Source organism: Notolepis coatsorum (assembly GCF_963971535.1).
Source record: "Notolepis coatsorum genome assembly, chromosome: 13".
Classification (NCBI taxonomy): domain Eukaryota; kingdom Metazoa; phylum Chordata; class Actinopteri; order Aulopiformes; family Paralepididae; genus Notolepis; species Notolepis coatsorum.
The window spans coordinates 23,608,120-23,623,971 of NC_140177.1; the positions used below are offsets into that span (position 1 = coordinate 23,608,120).

General features: G+C 42.4%; 1 protein-coding gene across 1 annotated transcript in view; it reads right to left on the minus strand.

Moving 5' to 3' along the window:
• The window catches only part of insra (insulin receptor a), a 163,966-nt gene that overhangs the window by 123,901 nt on the left and 24,213 nt on the right, over positions 1–15,852 (minus strand). Inside the window, exon 2 of the mRNA XM_084327985.1 lies at positions 5,393–5,944. Within this exon, the coding sequence (XP_084184111.1) occupies positions 5,393–5,944 (552 nt within the window). The remainder of the gene's footprint in view (positions 1–5,392; positions 5,945–15,852) is intronic.

Consider the following 15,852-nt stretch of genomic DNA (forward strand, 5'->3'; position numbering starts at 1 on the left):
AATTTAAAATAGTTTGAAACAGTCTGTACACAGTAGGCTATGTGTGCTAGCAGAACTAGACTCCAGTCACGAGTCCACCAAAAAAGCGCCAAAAGATCGAAAATAAACTAGCAGAGCCAGAACTGTTCAACTCCCCTGGAGCCACAGCCAGCAGAGAAGCCGGTTTACTTTCGCTTTTAAACCAGCTGCAGCCTGAGAACTGGAGTGTGAGGGGATGTAACACTAAAGATGGCGGCAATGACAAAGAATTGCTGCAAAATAAACATACATATGTTGTTTAAACATTATAACAATTTCGATATTTAATACATATTTGGACATTGACACAATGTTCACAATTTTGGCTCTGTACGCCACCACGATGGACTTGAAATGATACAATGGTCTTTAAATGCAGACTCAGGTTTAATTTGAGCTGAACAACTGAGCAGCCAATTGTCCAATTACTTTTGGTCCCTTAAGAATGCACATGGGCGCCACAGTGGCGCACCACGTAGCTGCGCTCGCAGTGTAATCGCAGCGTCCGGGGTTCGAATCCGGCCCGGGGACCTATGCTGCATGTCCTCCCCAAAATCTTCTCCCAACTTTCCTCTCTGCCTGTCCTATCGAAATAAAGCTGTAAAAATGCTAAAAACAAATATATACAAAAAGAAAAGAATGGGGCACATGCAGAAACTAGAGCTGTGAATCTTCACTGGCCTTAGATTAGATTACGATTCAGCTGTCCACGATTCATCTCAATAATATATTACATCCTCAATTTTATTATCTATATTACTGCACATGGCTACTTTTTCATCAATTAATACAAGCAAGTCAGATAAATTAACTTTTATTTAGAAAGTTCTTAAATCAGAATGTCAAAATAAATGTCTTTACTAGTGTAGTGTTGCATGATACAGATACTAGAAAGGTAGATACCTAGCTCTTATCTTAACCTGCAAGGGCCCACATGTGGGCCCTTTTTAGGACGATTTTCCCACCGGCACTTTGGCGACCACTAGTGGCTTGTGCAAAGTACACGGTATTGCGCAAAATACCACTCCCGACTCTTGGGGCTCTAGTTCCGTCAATCATTTGGCAAAAAAAATGTGGACATGTACTACATAAGGCTTCAGGCTATGGCTCAGTCTGTTTTTTAAGCCATACCACCTTCTGGCGAAATACTACCTCTGGACTACTAACTACTACAGAAAAACTTGAGTAACAGTTTTTCTACAACTCAAGTTCCGACCTATGTTACTCTATTTCATTAGCACTAGAAGTGAATTTTCTTTCTGGAATCAGAAACTTCAGAATGTCATCTTTCAAAAGAGACCAGGCTCATGCATGTGCTATAAGTATAAAGTAAGTAAAACATACACACTCAGAACAGCATGCACAAGGTGCCTCAATGAATTATGCATAACGAAATAACGAGTTAAAAACATATATATACACATGATTGGCCGTCAAGCGCTGGCTCCCAATCACGTATACGTGAATGGCCCCGGATGTGTTAATGTGGGCCACACTACAGTTATAATTATGTTTTGCTTGCTGTTGTACCGAGGTTCATCAGTATTTTGTGGTTTTATTTAAGGACTAATGGGGGGATAATAGGGGGGGGGGAGCAAGGATGGGACAGCCTTAGAAACCTATGTCTCCAACGGGGGATAATATTAGATTAGGTGATACATTTGTGAAGCCAACCCTTATGGATTTCTGCCTGACTGTACTCTCCTCACACTGCTGCATCTTCCTGGCTCAGTGCCTATGTCTTCGGCCAGTCAGAACACTTGTTACGTTAAAAAAAATCCCCATTTGCCTGACTCAATCGTATGACTTGTGACTGTCTTCCGAGGCTCATTTCAAACAGTCTTGGAGGGTGACTTGGGCGGCTGTCGTATGAGACTAACGATATGGATTAGAGGGGGGGAGGGTTGATAGAGCGAAGGGGGGGGGGGGGGGGGGGGGTTAGGTGATAGATTAGTGAGGGGGAGTCTGGGTATATTTTGTATTTGTTTTTTTGTCAGGTTTTGGGTCTGTGTTGTTATTTTTGTTGTCTTGTCATTATTGTAGTTATTGTTGTATATTTGTATTTATTAGTTAAGTTTAGATCTGTATTTATTATTTCTTATTGTTTGTCATTATTATTATTATTATTATTATTATTATTATTGTTGTTACTGTTGATGTTTATATTGTGTTGTCGTTACAAATTTATAATAAAAAATATAAAAAAAAAAAATTAAGCACATATTGATAGTCTGAAGTCCATTGCGGTGGTGTACGGAGCCAGAATTTTTAAAGCTGTGTCAATGTCCAAATATTTATGGACCCGACTGTATAATGTACTCGATAGAGAAGACATGCGTGAAGGAAGAACTGGTTTAAACGAACGGTTACATGATGTGTGCCGAGGCCCGAGTGTTGCGTAATTGAGGAATCCGAGGGGTTCAGCACCCACACGCAAAATTCTTCTCAGAGCTCAAACTTGAACTCAATGGCAGCGTGGAGCGGGTGGGCTTGTTTTTTTTCTTTTTTTCTTTACAGTAACAGCCACTTCAGAGGGCCGAGCGGTTTCTCCCAGGAGCCGCACTTCGGGGACGGTCAGAGATGTGGCATGGTGGCCGTCTCGTCATCAAACACCCACTAGCCTGGCCTTCCCCACAGATCACGAGCAATGACAACAATCTGTCTAGTGCAAACACACGTTCACTGTTGCATCACATTCAAGAGCAATGGTTCAAACTGCTTTGACACGAAGATTTGGCCTACTTAACTAAAGCTAAGCACATGACTTGTGTCTGCCCTTTTTAACACCGAGAGGAACATAGGTGACTGCCTTGGCAGAGCTTTCTTTCTCTGACGAACAGACACAACTCGAGACCTGTTTAACCAAGCCCGCATTCGGTAGAGTACAGGTGGAGGATGGCACCACACTTCCCTTCTATGTTGCTGTGAACCGAGTTGTGTTGCCAACATTTTAATTCCAATAATGTATATGAATATCTACATTTGGTTGAAATTAAGTTGAGTTCCTAGGTTCAAAACCGAAGCGTTGAAGGAAATAATGAATTATGCTGATGGGAAACGGGTCACAGGAGCTATGCAAGGTACTAACGACGATTATTATCACAATTAATTTGACAATGATACATCTATGTACATGGGGTTCCTTTAAAAGAACTATTGAAATATATAATACAGATATACTTTTATATATATTTTAAATGTTTAGGTCTAATGTATGTATGTGGATCAGCCTAATACATCAAACCATTAGGGCAGCAGAGTTCACTGTGTAGCCGAGATTCAATAAAGGCTTTTTTTTTTTTTTTTTTTTTTTTCTCCCCTCCCAATGTTAGTCGTTATGCCAATTCCCAATCCCCTTCCTGGTCGTTGTGCACTCTACCCCCTACCGTCGGTCTGGGAGGGCGGAGACTATCACATGCTTCCTCCGACACATGTGTACCGAGCCCACCACTTCTTTTCACCTGGCAGCATGGACTCTCGCTGGGAGAGTGTAACGTGTGGAAGGTCACACTACCTCTCTTAGATCCTTCCCTCGCTGTGCAGGCGCCCTGACCGAACTGTAGGAGTCGCTGTCCACAACGGCCCGAGCCAGTATGACGGCCGGCCAAGCCGGAAGCAATGCTGACAGCTGGATTCGATACCAGTGTCTCTTGCGTTAGTGACGAGCGTCTTGTCCGCTGCGCCACCCAGCCGCATTAATAAAGGCTTTTTAAGTTATTTTCCTTCCCGCTATATTTTTGGAGTGCCTGGGATCCAGTCCCATTTTCCAGTTCACTTCAAACCGTTGTTTATCATTTACACTTAATTTAATTTAGTGTTTTGAAGAGGGAGAGATCCTAGACTCCCAGAGGCTAGATGATGGCAACATTTGACAACTTATCGGAGAATAAAGACACCCTGCTAATTCATCACCACCGCTTCATCCATCTGCGGTGAGATTTAATGCGTTCAGGGTTTTATGTTTAATAATGGAAAAAGATGCCAAAGAAAACACTAATATACGTCACACCAAGATAAAATCAGTAGAACAGTGTTTCCCACACACAGTTGTACAGCTTTAAATCTTGTGCTTAGCAGAGATGTGCTTATCATTTTAAATCATGTGGTAAATATTATGCTTAGCAGAGATGACGTGCTTATCATTTTAAATCATGTGTTAAGTCTTGTGCTTAGCAGATATGTCCTCATAATTTTCTCTTAAAATCTTATACTTAGCAGAAATGTGCTTATTATTTTCTCTTTAAATTGTGTGCTCAGCAGAGATGTGCTTATTCAAATATTGTGCTCAGCAAAGATGTGCTTATCAATTCAAATATTGTGCTTAGCAGAGATGTGCTCATCATTTCAAATAGTTTTAAGCTATTTTACACTTTTCAAGGTCCTGGTCCATGAGATCAACAACAACCAGTCTTGGAGCTAGTAAGCTATACTTTTTGGTTCTGTCAGATGTGGTTCTCCTGCGTTATCACAGCGCTAAAACGCGATGTGGAGATCAGGTCTGGCAATGAGAAATTATTCAGGTATCAACTATCAACGTCTTGATCAACTAAGATTATAGGGGTGTAAATATTTTACCCCACAACGATTCGATTACGATTCTTCAGGCAACGATTCAATGCATCATGAAATCTCTTCATTTGACCACGATTCAAATTCGATTCGATACATTTTCAATCAGTTAATTCCCCAAAAATATTTGAATGCACAAATGTGGCTGGGGGAACCGATTCACTCAGCATGAATGGACTATGTAAGGGATCATGTATAGCTACGAGGTCATTGTCGCAAAATAATTGACCGACACGGAGTTTAGAATACCGAGGCGCCTCGCCGAGGTGTTCTAAACGTAGTGAAGGTAAATTATTTTGCGACAATGACCGAGTATAGGCTATACATTATCCCGCTTATTACATGGCTAACTTACTAACAATATACCTAATTCATTTTACACCATCGACAAGACGAGATCAAATGCAGACGCAGTTGTTCTGTGGCTCTGTCAGCCCAAATAAAGTTATTATTATCGCCGGCAGCCGGCAGGTGTGTCTGATTGCACTGATGCAGTGTGTGTCAGTGGGCTTGATTGCTCCAGCTGCGAACAGCGGTCATTATTGCTCGGTTGCACTGATGCAGTGTGTGTCAGTGGGCTTGATTGCTCCAGCTGCGAACATCGGTCATTATTGCTCGGTTGCCCCTGGCAGCGGTCCGTTATCGAGTAATAACGGACCGCTGCTGAGCGCTATTGACCAATCACAATCAAGCATTTCAGCTAATGTTAAAACGCCATGTAATAAAGGTCAATAATAGCCTAGGATGTACATATTTGACCGGGTGAATGTGAGGCGTAAGTTGTAAAGGCACAAAAACAACTTACTTTTCTGACAGTGGCCCTGAGTCCAGCAGCGTTCGCTGAAGTGTCCGTTGATGGTAGTCGCCTGGCAGGTGAAGCTCTTCCCCTTCGCCGCCCCGGGACACACGTCGCCGCACTCCCGGTCGTTCTTGTTGGCCACGATGTAGTTGTCCTCCACGGTGTCCAGGATCTTGGACCAGTCCAGGGTGGACAGGTAGCACAGGTCCGGGTTCTTCTCGATCCGCACGGCGCCCCGGGTAATGTTCATCAGGCTGTGCAGGCCGATCTCCCGCAGCTGGAGCATCTCGAACATCACCAGGGCGTAGTTGAAGAACAGGTTGTTGCCGCGTATCACGGTGAGGTTGGGGAAGAGGTCGCTGAGGCTCTCCATGCCGTAGACCCGGAAGAGCAGCAGGTAGTCGGTGACGACCGTCAGCTTGGGGAAGCTGAGGCCCCGGAAGTCCTCCGGCTTGGTCTTGAACATGAGCAGGATCTTCAGGTGGCCCTCGATCACCGTACAGTTCTCCAGCAGGTGCAGGTTGGTCACGTTGTTCCGGATGTCCTTGCTCGGACAAACTGGGATGAGAGGAGAGAGAGGGAAAAGGACAAACAAGATTGTTACAAATGGTAAATGGCTGCATTTATAATAGCAGTTTTTATCCAAAGCGCTTTACAATTTGTTCCTCAAATTTTACCCGTTCACTCGCACAACGACGGCGGAGGCAACCACGCAAGGTGCCGACCTGCTCATCGGGAGCAGTTAGGGGTTAAGTGTCTTGCTCAAGGACACTTCAACACACTGGCCGGGAGAAGAGGGAATCAAACCGGGAACCTCCGGATTACCAGACAACTTCCTCTACCTCCCAAGCCGCTTTCGCCCACTGTTGGGATTCATTCATACAAGACTCAAATTGGATCGCAGGAGAGAAAAACCAACAACATTAAGCCAATATTACTGCAATTACTGGTGAGGCTCTGCAACTAATAGTCGAGCTTTAGTTAGTTTACACTGGACCTTGAAGGGAATAAACAGCGGTATCATTCATTCGGCTAGGCAGTGGGCACAAACAGCCACTTTCATTAAATATGTTTTAGGGCTAGCCTAATACCATCAGTGAATGGTCAACTTGTACACTCTCTTAAACATAGTTTACCTAAAAACAACACAGCATTGTCAATTGTTAAAGGTTATGAAAGCTTGGGTTCAAACAAACTCTGATGTCTTTGTCTCAAGTTTACTACACTGTTACCAGAAGACAATTGTGTCGTCATTCGTTCACTGATAGAGGTTCACCGGGTAGAGAGTGGCACCGGGTACAAAGTGGCACCAGTGGCACCGGTGCCAACGAATTGTGGTGCCTCGTTTCGGTGCCACACTTTATGCATACCGGCCATCAATCGTCCTTTTGTGGGGAAGTTGCAGAAAGATTCTCTCTCACCTACCCAGCCAGCAGTCTCACATGCACTTCAGACGTGACAAGCAATACGCAGAACACTCAAGTGTGGCTCAGCTTCACTGAAACAGCCAATGACAGCAGCAGATAATTGGTCACACTGGTGTGATTTTCAAACGATAAAACGACTTTCAAGATTTGTTCAAAAGCTAATTTAATCTACTGCGCAAGATAAAACTGCGTGTTTGGTTCGAGCATATAATATATATCTCTCTCTCTCCCTCCCTCGTTTCAAACAGTATAGGCTACAGAAGCACTCTGCGTTGTATTTCAAGAAATATGTGCCCCCTGTGCAGAGCTGCAGCAAATCAACCACAAACAGATGAACAGGAAGACAGAACAGAACCAGAACAGGCGGATGAGGACACAGGGACAGGCAGGTGAGGACACAGGGACAGGCAGGTGAGGACACAGGGACAGGCAGGTGAGGACACAGGGACAGGCAGGTGAGGACACGGGGACAGGCAGGTGAGGACACAGGGACAGGCAGGTGAGGACACAGGGACAGGCAGGTGAGGACACGGGGACAGGCAGGTGAGGACACAGGGACAGGCAGGTGAGGACACGGGGACAGGCAGGTGAGGACACGGGGACAGGCAGGTGAGGACACGGGGACAGGCAGGTGAGGACACGGGGACAGGCAGGCTGTGACTTACCAGTGACTTACCAGCCATTTGGCCGGGCAGATTTTTTACCAGCCAAAAATTATAAATAGCTTTTTAGTATATCGCCATTTGTGTTATTATTACATATAATACTCTCATATGCTATTTTCAATTAATATCATAAACAACATAAGGAATATTAGCATAATTTTGAGTGGACTGAAGGAATGAGTCAGCGTTAATAGTTTTAAATGCAAATCATTTATTGAAACATACAAGTGGGGTCGGGACACAGTGTTTCAACTCACCACCCCCACATCATATTGTAGTCTGTCTTCAAACTTCCACTCCTCTCAACTGTTTTATATTTGAATATCAACATTATCTGTCCATCCTCAGTAATCCTGTTTACTATAATATACTCCTGTCCTGAGTCCTGACTAGTGACTCGTCGTCTTTCCAAACGCACGCACACACACACAAACACAGGGAAGGGGAGAGTGCCCCCCCCCCCCCCCCCCCCATTTCCCTTTCCTCAGTGCTGTTCACTATGGCTCTGTCTCGTCTGATCATCAGGATTAGCTTGTTAGCTTACGTTAACGTTGTAGTGATTGGTACATAAACGTTAATTTCGGGCGATGTGGGCATAAAGGAATGGAGACGGTGCAAAGCATGTAGCTGCATTGGACTCGTTGTGAGAAGAAAAAAAACATCAGACTTATTTCGCGTCTGTAGGCGCACTGCTGCGTTAACGCTGCTGTGTTTAACGCTGCTGCTCTGTTTTCAAGAAACAACACGGAGTGGGCGGATATCATATGACTCGCAGAGTTGCTAAGGGTTTTTCAAAATAAGAGTATCATATGAACCTGAACGTTGCTAGCTGCCGGAGCCCAGATATTATGACTGGAGCTGCGCTTGGGGCGGCAATGAGACCCGCACAGGATTTTCAAAATAAGAGTATCGATATGAACTACACGCCAGCTGGCGGGCAGACTATTATTTTTAGACGCCAGACGGTAAATCTACACGCTTTGGCGAATGGCGTCTAGTTATTTTGTTCCCTGCAGGCAGGTGAGGAGGACACAGGGACAGGCAGGTGAGGACACAGGGACAGGCAGGTGAGGAGGACACAGGGACAGGCAGGTGAGGACACAGGGACAGGCAGGTGAGGACACAGGGACGGCCAGTGAAACGTCAGGTGAGGACACAGGGACAGGCAGGTGAGGACACAGGGACGGCCAGTGAAACGTCAGGTGAGGACACAGGGACGGCCAGTGAAACGTCAGGTGAGGACACAGGGACGGCCAGTGAAACGTCAGGTGAGGACACAGGGAAGGCCAGTGAAACATCAGGTGAGGACACAGGGACGGCCAGTGAAACGTCAGGTGAGGACACAGGGACGGCCAGTGAAACGTCAGGTGAGGACACAGGGACGGCCAGTGAAACGTCAGGTGAGGACACAGGGATGGCCAGTGAAACGTCAGGTGAGGACACAGGGACGGCCAGTGAAACGTCAGGTGAGGACACAGGGACGGCCAGTGAAACGTCAGGTGAGGACACAGGGACGGCCAGTGAAACGTCAGGTGAGGACACAGGGATGGCCCGGCTAGCAAAGGTTTCTTTCAGAGTTTCAATGGCTAAAGTACAACTAGACAAAAAAGATAAAAGATATACTGTAAGCAGTCTGGCGCAGCAGAAATCCAGGCAGAGGGAGGGGTCTCTGCAGATAAACACTTGTTTAAAAGTCATAAGTTTATTAAAAAAAATATTAAAAATCTTGCAGCATATTTTATGTTTTTCTTTCTTATATTAAAGTATTTTTTTTTTCGGTCATTGAGTTTGGATTTTGTGTCTGAGCTTACTTTGAATATGTACATTTGTGAACATTTTTTGACGGTCCACACAAGTGTGTTTTTGATTGATCTGTAAACAAAGACAGAAAATAAACTATTCATCATAAAGTGATGATTGAGAGGGATTGTGTTTATATGAGTAATGTATAAAAAAAATTAAGTGATGATCGAGAGGGATTATGCTTGTATGAGTCTATACCTTGTTTTAAGTGATGATTAAGAAGGATTGTGTTTGTATGAGTACCTTGTTTTAAGTGATGATTAAGAGGGATTATGTTTAGGGATGTCCGATATTATCGGCCTACCGATATTATCGGCCGATATTGGCATTAAAATGTAATATCGGAAATGATCGGCATCGGTTTTCAAAAAAAATTTAAATAATTGTATAAATGTATTTAACCAGGCAAGTAAGAACAAATTCTTATTTTATTTATTGTCAAAAGTATGCATAATGTGTTAATTCCACGACAAGAGATATGTAATGTTAATTACCTGAAAGCTGAAATTATTCAGTTTTTTTGGGTCAAGGTCAACTTTATTTATAAAGCACATTTAAATCAACCGAAGTTGTACCAAAGTGCTGTACAATATAAAAACAAATACTAAAAGAAAATACAAAATACAGTATACACAGTCATAAAAACTACAATACATGTTTAAAAACAAAAACAATCACCACACAACCAGGGATGTTTGATACAAGATACAAGATTCCTTTATTGCCACACAACCAGGTTGGTGGTATTCTTGATCGGTACAGAGTGTAATAGGCTAGCTCTACAATACATGAAACTGGAACATAGATACAAATGGATACATAATACAGTACAACATGACACAATAAATACAGCACAGCACGACACAGCACAACATAACACAGAAGAATCTAGCCCATTTGGCTCACCAAGCCTCAGAACGCCAATAAAAACAGATGAGTCTTCAGCTGTGTTTTAAAATTGTGTAGGGTCTGGGCAGACCTAATTTCCAGTGGAAGACTGTTTCATATTTTAGGGGCAGCCACCACAAAAGCTTGATCACCTTTTGTCTTTAGCCTAGACCTTGGGACATCCAAGAGTCATTTGTTTTCTGACCTCAGTGCTCTAGCAGGGGTACAATTACAAAGATGGAGGACTTCAGCTAGGTACTAAGGGGCCAGACCATTTAAGGCCTTGAACACAAACATAGCTATTTTAAAATCAATTCTGAAGCGAACAGGGAGCCACTCCAGTGCAGGGAAGCCAGTACTGGACTGATGTGCTCACGCCTCTTTGTGCCAGTCAAGAGGCGTGCAGCAGCGTTCTGCACTAGCTGCAGGTGGGGAAACCCTGCATATATCGGTTGATATCGGTATCGGAAATTAAGAGTTGGACAATATCGGTATATCGGATATCGGTACAAAAAAAAAGCCAATATCGAACATCCCTAGTTTGTATGAGTATACATTGTTTTAAGTGATGCTTGAGAGGGATTATGTTTGTATGAGTATACATTGTTTTAAGTGATGCTTGAGAGGGATTATGTTTGTATGAGTATACATTGTTTAGTTTTTTGTAAAATGCTACTCATACTGTGCCTTAAAGGATGTGCATTTAAATGAGAGATTCAGTGTTGGTGTGGTTTTTATAAAAATATACGGTATGTGTCAATTTTGGGATCGATTTTAGATTAGATTCAAATGTATTGTCATTATACAGCACAAGTACAGTACGAAAAGAAGTTTGGCATCCAACCAGAGAGCAAATGTAACAGTAAAGTGCAACAGCAATACACGATGTACAGGTGATTAAACTGGGTATAAAATATATAAATTAGTACTACAGAGTGAAATGCTAATCAGATGTATCTACAGAGTTGTTGTATAATTATATGCACAGTAATACAGGTATAAACATATAGGAACCGGTATCATTTTGAAGTTTTGGAACCGGGATGTGAAAGATTTTAAAAACGTAAACGACATTGAACCCGACCCTGGCGCTGAACTCGTCTCGCCTCCTACGCAACGCAAGACATCCGGCGCTCCAGGGTTCGAAATTAACGGGGGCTTGGGGCAAAATGCCCTCGAAAATTTACCAAATGCCCTCGAAAATCTGTTAAGGGGGGGCAAGAAAAGCCCCAGACAGTTTACTAATTATATATATAATTATATATATGCTCTACAGTGCGAGCATTTCCCTCGTATTTGCCCCTAATAATTTGTGTGTGTGCGAACCGGAAAAATCATTTACTTGCAGTGTGCGAGACGAGTGAATATTACAAAACAGCTCCGCTGTTAATAGTTCAGAAACTGGACTGAAATACAGTTTTTGGGTGGAATGCAAGGAGGGAGGGAGGCGGGGCCCGCTGCGTGTTACAGGTACTTGAGAGGTGCGAACACAGACAGACAGAGAGCTCTGCTATCATCAAGCATGCATAGTGTAACATTAAGTTACACTGCTATCTTAACGTTAGCAAGCTAAGCATCTGCATAGCGCGACCTGTGTAACGTTAAGTAACTTGTGTTCGGCGGGGAAAGACCGTTGCATTTGTAACACAACTCCAAAGAATAACATCCAAATCCGATCCCGATGAGCATTTCCTTCATTCCACAGCGCTGAGCGAGCAACGTATTTCATTGATCGATCTGGCCAGAGCCTATACTCACAAACGTTCTAGTGCTGTCTTCGGGTTGATTTTAATCCAAACGTCAATTCAAAACTTGTATTATGAAATAATTCTGGGATGTCTGACTATTTCCCTATGCATTGGTGCGAGTTCAGCTGACAGTCCATAGTCCATGACATAAGTTCATGAGATGCTCTGTTCTTTTGTTGTGTTTGAGGTGGATGTTGTTGCGTGTGTGGGGTTTTTCATGTATCAATTTGAAACAAGCCTCTTGACTGTTGGAATTAGGGATGTTAAAAATAAAATAGCTAATAATATTATTCAATATTAGACATTCATTGATCCAGAGGCAACCGGCTATTCGTCTGCTATTTGTAGATATATCAAGACAACAACACAACTTGCCCTCAGGGACAATCATATTTAATCTATTTAGATAGAGTATGTATGTATTATTTACAGATAATTGAAGGTACCTCAAAACATGAAACCAAGCCATGTCACACATTGTGTGTGTGTGTGTGTTACTTGAACAATTGTCACTGTGCTCCTAAATTTCTGTGTGCTCCTAAATTTGTATTTAGATTTTATTTAGGAGCACATGTGGTCCTTGGGAAATAGGTTAGCGTAGAGCCCTATATATGGAGACATTAACATTACGTTATCAAACATAGGGACGAAGACTGTAAAAAAAAGTGTCAACAAACATAGGGACGAAGACTGTAAAAAAAAGTGTCAACAATGTTTTATAATCTTTATGTTAATTTTCATTATAAAAATGTTGTGCCCCCGAAATACAAAAAAAAGCCCCCGAAAATCAATTAAGGGGGGCAAAAAAAGCCCTTGAAAAAAAATGTTAATTTCTAACCCTGCGGCGCTCTGACCTCCCAACCACAGAGGCGGCTTTGAGGGGAAACTAAAGAGACGGTATCGAGAGTCAAAAATAGAAGCGTTGGTATCGAGAGAGGAGTTACTTCACTGGAAATATGTGATGTCTCTCGCTTTGATGACAACCAGACGGCTTCACTGACATTCTGTTTAGCAACCGCGGTTCTGCCCATTACCCACATTCAAATATGGTGCGCTGCCTGTCATCAGTGTCAAGTTGTACTCACCCGCCCCCTCCTATTTGGTGCGTAGCGGCAGCTGAAACTTAAGACCATTAAAAACATTAGCTAATCCATTAAAAACACGCTCCAGCGGGGCTCCGCTCAGCGGCTACGTGTTGTGTGTCGGTCTACCCGGTATGTAGTGGATTTGTGGCTTTTTCAGACTTGACCTAGACACACGATCCTCAGAAAACACAGCAGTTCCATAAACTATGTAACTGCGCAGGACAGGCAGCCCACATTTCTTTCCACAGAGTCCTTCCGAGAGAGACGTCGCCGTGAAGCAGCACATTGGGTCTAGGGCTGTCACGATTCGTCGACGTAATCGACGAATACATTTTGTCGATTTGCATATTCATGATCGACGCGTCGTATTGTTGTTAGTTGTATGCCTTTTTTGCGGTGGAAATAGCAAGACTTAATTTCCTGCATTCTAGTGTACTTTTCTTCACCAATTTGTGCCTTTTCTGCATCCATTCATGGTGGAAGTGTCTTTATTTATGTAAAGGAAAAGACAACATTCAGGTACCCGCTGACAGAAATATAATGGAATATAATGTAGTAAGACATTCATTAGCTATAATGTCTGAGAGGGACAGATTTACCTCTTCTCAATATTGAGGGGGACATGTCCCCTGTAACACAGATAAATCTACTCTATGAAATGTTATATCGTATGACATGTGTATTGTGACTGAGGAAAATAGTTACTGTGCGAGTGATACGTGTAGTATGGAGTGAATGATATGTGTAGCATGGAGTAAATGATGTGTGTAGTATGGAGTGAATGATATGTGTAGCATGGAGTAAATGATATGTGTAGTACGGAGTGAATGATGTGTGTAGTATGGAGTGAATGATATGTGTAGTACGGAGTGAATGATGCGTGTAGTATGGAGTGAATGATATGTGTAGTATGGAGTGAATGATGTGTGTAGCATGGAGTGAATGATATGTGTAGTACGGAGTGAATGATGCGTGTAGTATGGAGTGAATGATATGTGTAGTATGGAGTGAATGATATGTGTAGTATGGAGTGAATGATGTGTGTAGTATGGAGTGAATGATGTGTGTAGTATGGAGTGAATGATATGTGTAGTATGGAGTGAATGATATGTGTAGTATGGAGTGAATGATATGTGTAGTATGGAGTGAATGATAGGTGTAGTATGGAGTGAATGATATGTGTAGTATGGAGTGAATGATATGTGTATGATATGTGTAGTATGGAGTGAATGATGCGTGTAGTATGGAGTGAATGATGTGTGTAGTATGGAGTGAATGATATGTGTAGTATGGAGTGAATGATGTGTGTAGTATGGAGTGAATGATGTGTGTAGTATGGAGTGAATGATATGTGTAGTATGGAGTGAATGATGTGTGTAGTATGGAGTGAATGATGTGTGTAGTATGGAGTGAATGATGTGTGTAGTATGGAGTGAATGATATGTGTAGTATGGAGTGAATGATATGTGTAGTATGGAGTGAATGATAGGTGTAGTATGGAGTGAATGATAGGTGTAGTATGGAGTGAATGATAGGTGTAGTATGGAGTGAATGATATGTGTAGTATGGAGTGAATGATATGTGTAGTATGGAGTGAATGATGTGTGTAGTATGGAGTGAATGATATGTGTAGTATGGAGTGAATGATGTGTGTAGTATGGAGTGAATGATGTGTGTAGTATGGAGTGAATGATGTGTGTAGTATGGAGTGAATGATATGTGTAGTATGGAGTGAATGATGTGTGTAGTATGGAGTGAATGATGTGTAGTATGGAGTGAATGATATGTGTAGTATGGAGTGAATGATATGTGTAGTATGGAGTGAATGATATGTGTAGTATGGAGTGAATGATATGTGTAGTATGGAGTGAATGATATGTGTAGTATGGAGTGAATGATATGTGTAGTATGGAGTGAATGATAGGTGTAGTATGGAGTGAATGATAGGTGTAGTATGGAGTGAATGATATGTGTAGTATGGAGTTAATGATAGGTGTAGTATGGAGTGAATGATGTGTGTAGTATGGAGTGAATGATGTGTGTAGTATGGAGTGAATGATGTGTGTAGTATGGAGTGAATGATGTGTGTAGTATGGAGTGAATGATGTGTGTAGTATGGAGTGAATGATGTGTGTAGTATGGAGTGAATGATGTGTGTAGTATGGAGTGAATGATGTGTGTAGTATGGAGTGAATGATATGTGTAGCATGGAGTGAATGATATGTGTAGTATGGAGTGAATGATGTGTGTAGTATGGAGTGAATGGTGTGTGTAGTATGGAGTGAATGATGTGTGTAGCATGAAGTGAATGATAGGTGTAGTATGGAGTGAATGATATGTGTAGTATGGAGTGAATGGTGTGTGTAGTATGGAGTGAATGATGTGTGTAGTATGGAGTGAATGATGTGTGTAGCATGAAGTGAATGATATGTGTAGTATGGAGTGAATGGTGTGTGTAGTATGGAGTGAATGGTGTGTGTAGTATGGAGTGAATGATGTGTGTAGTATGGAGTGAATGATGTGTGTAGTATGGAGTGAATGGTGTGTGTAGTACTATGGAGTGAATGATGTGTGTAGTATGGAGTGAATGGTGTGTGTAGTATGGAGTGAATGATGTGTGTAGTATGGAGTGAATGATATGTGTAGTATGGAGTGAATGGTGTGTGTAGTATGGAGTGAATGATAGGTGTAGTATGGAGTGAATGATATGTGTAGCATGGAGTGAATGATATGTGTAGTATGGAGTGAATGATGTGTGTAGTATGGAGTGAATGGTGTGTGTAGCATGGAGTGAATTATATGTGTAGTATGGAGTGAATGATATGTGTAGTATGGAGTGAATGATAGGTG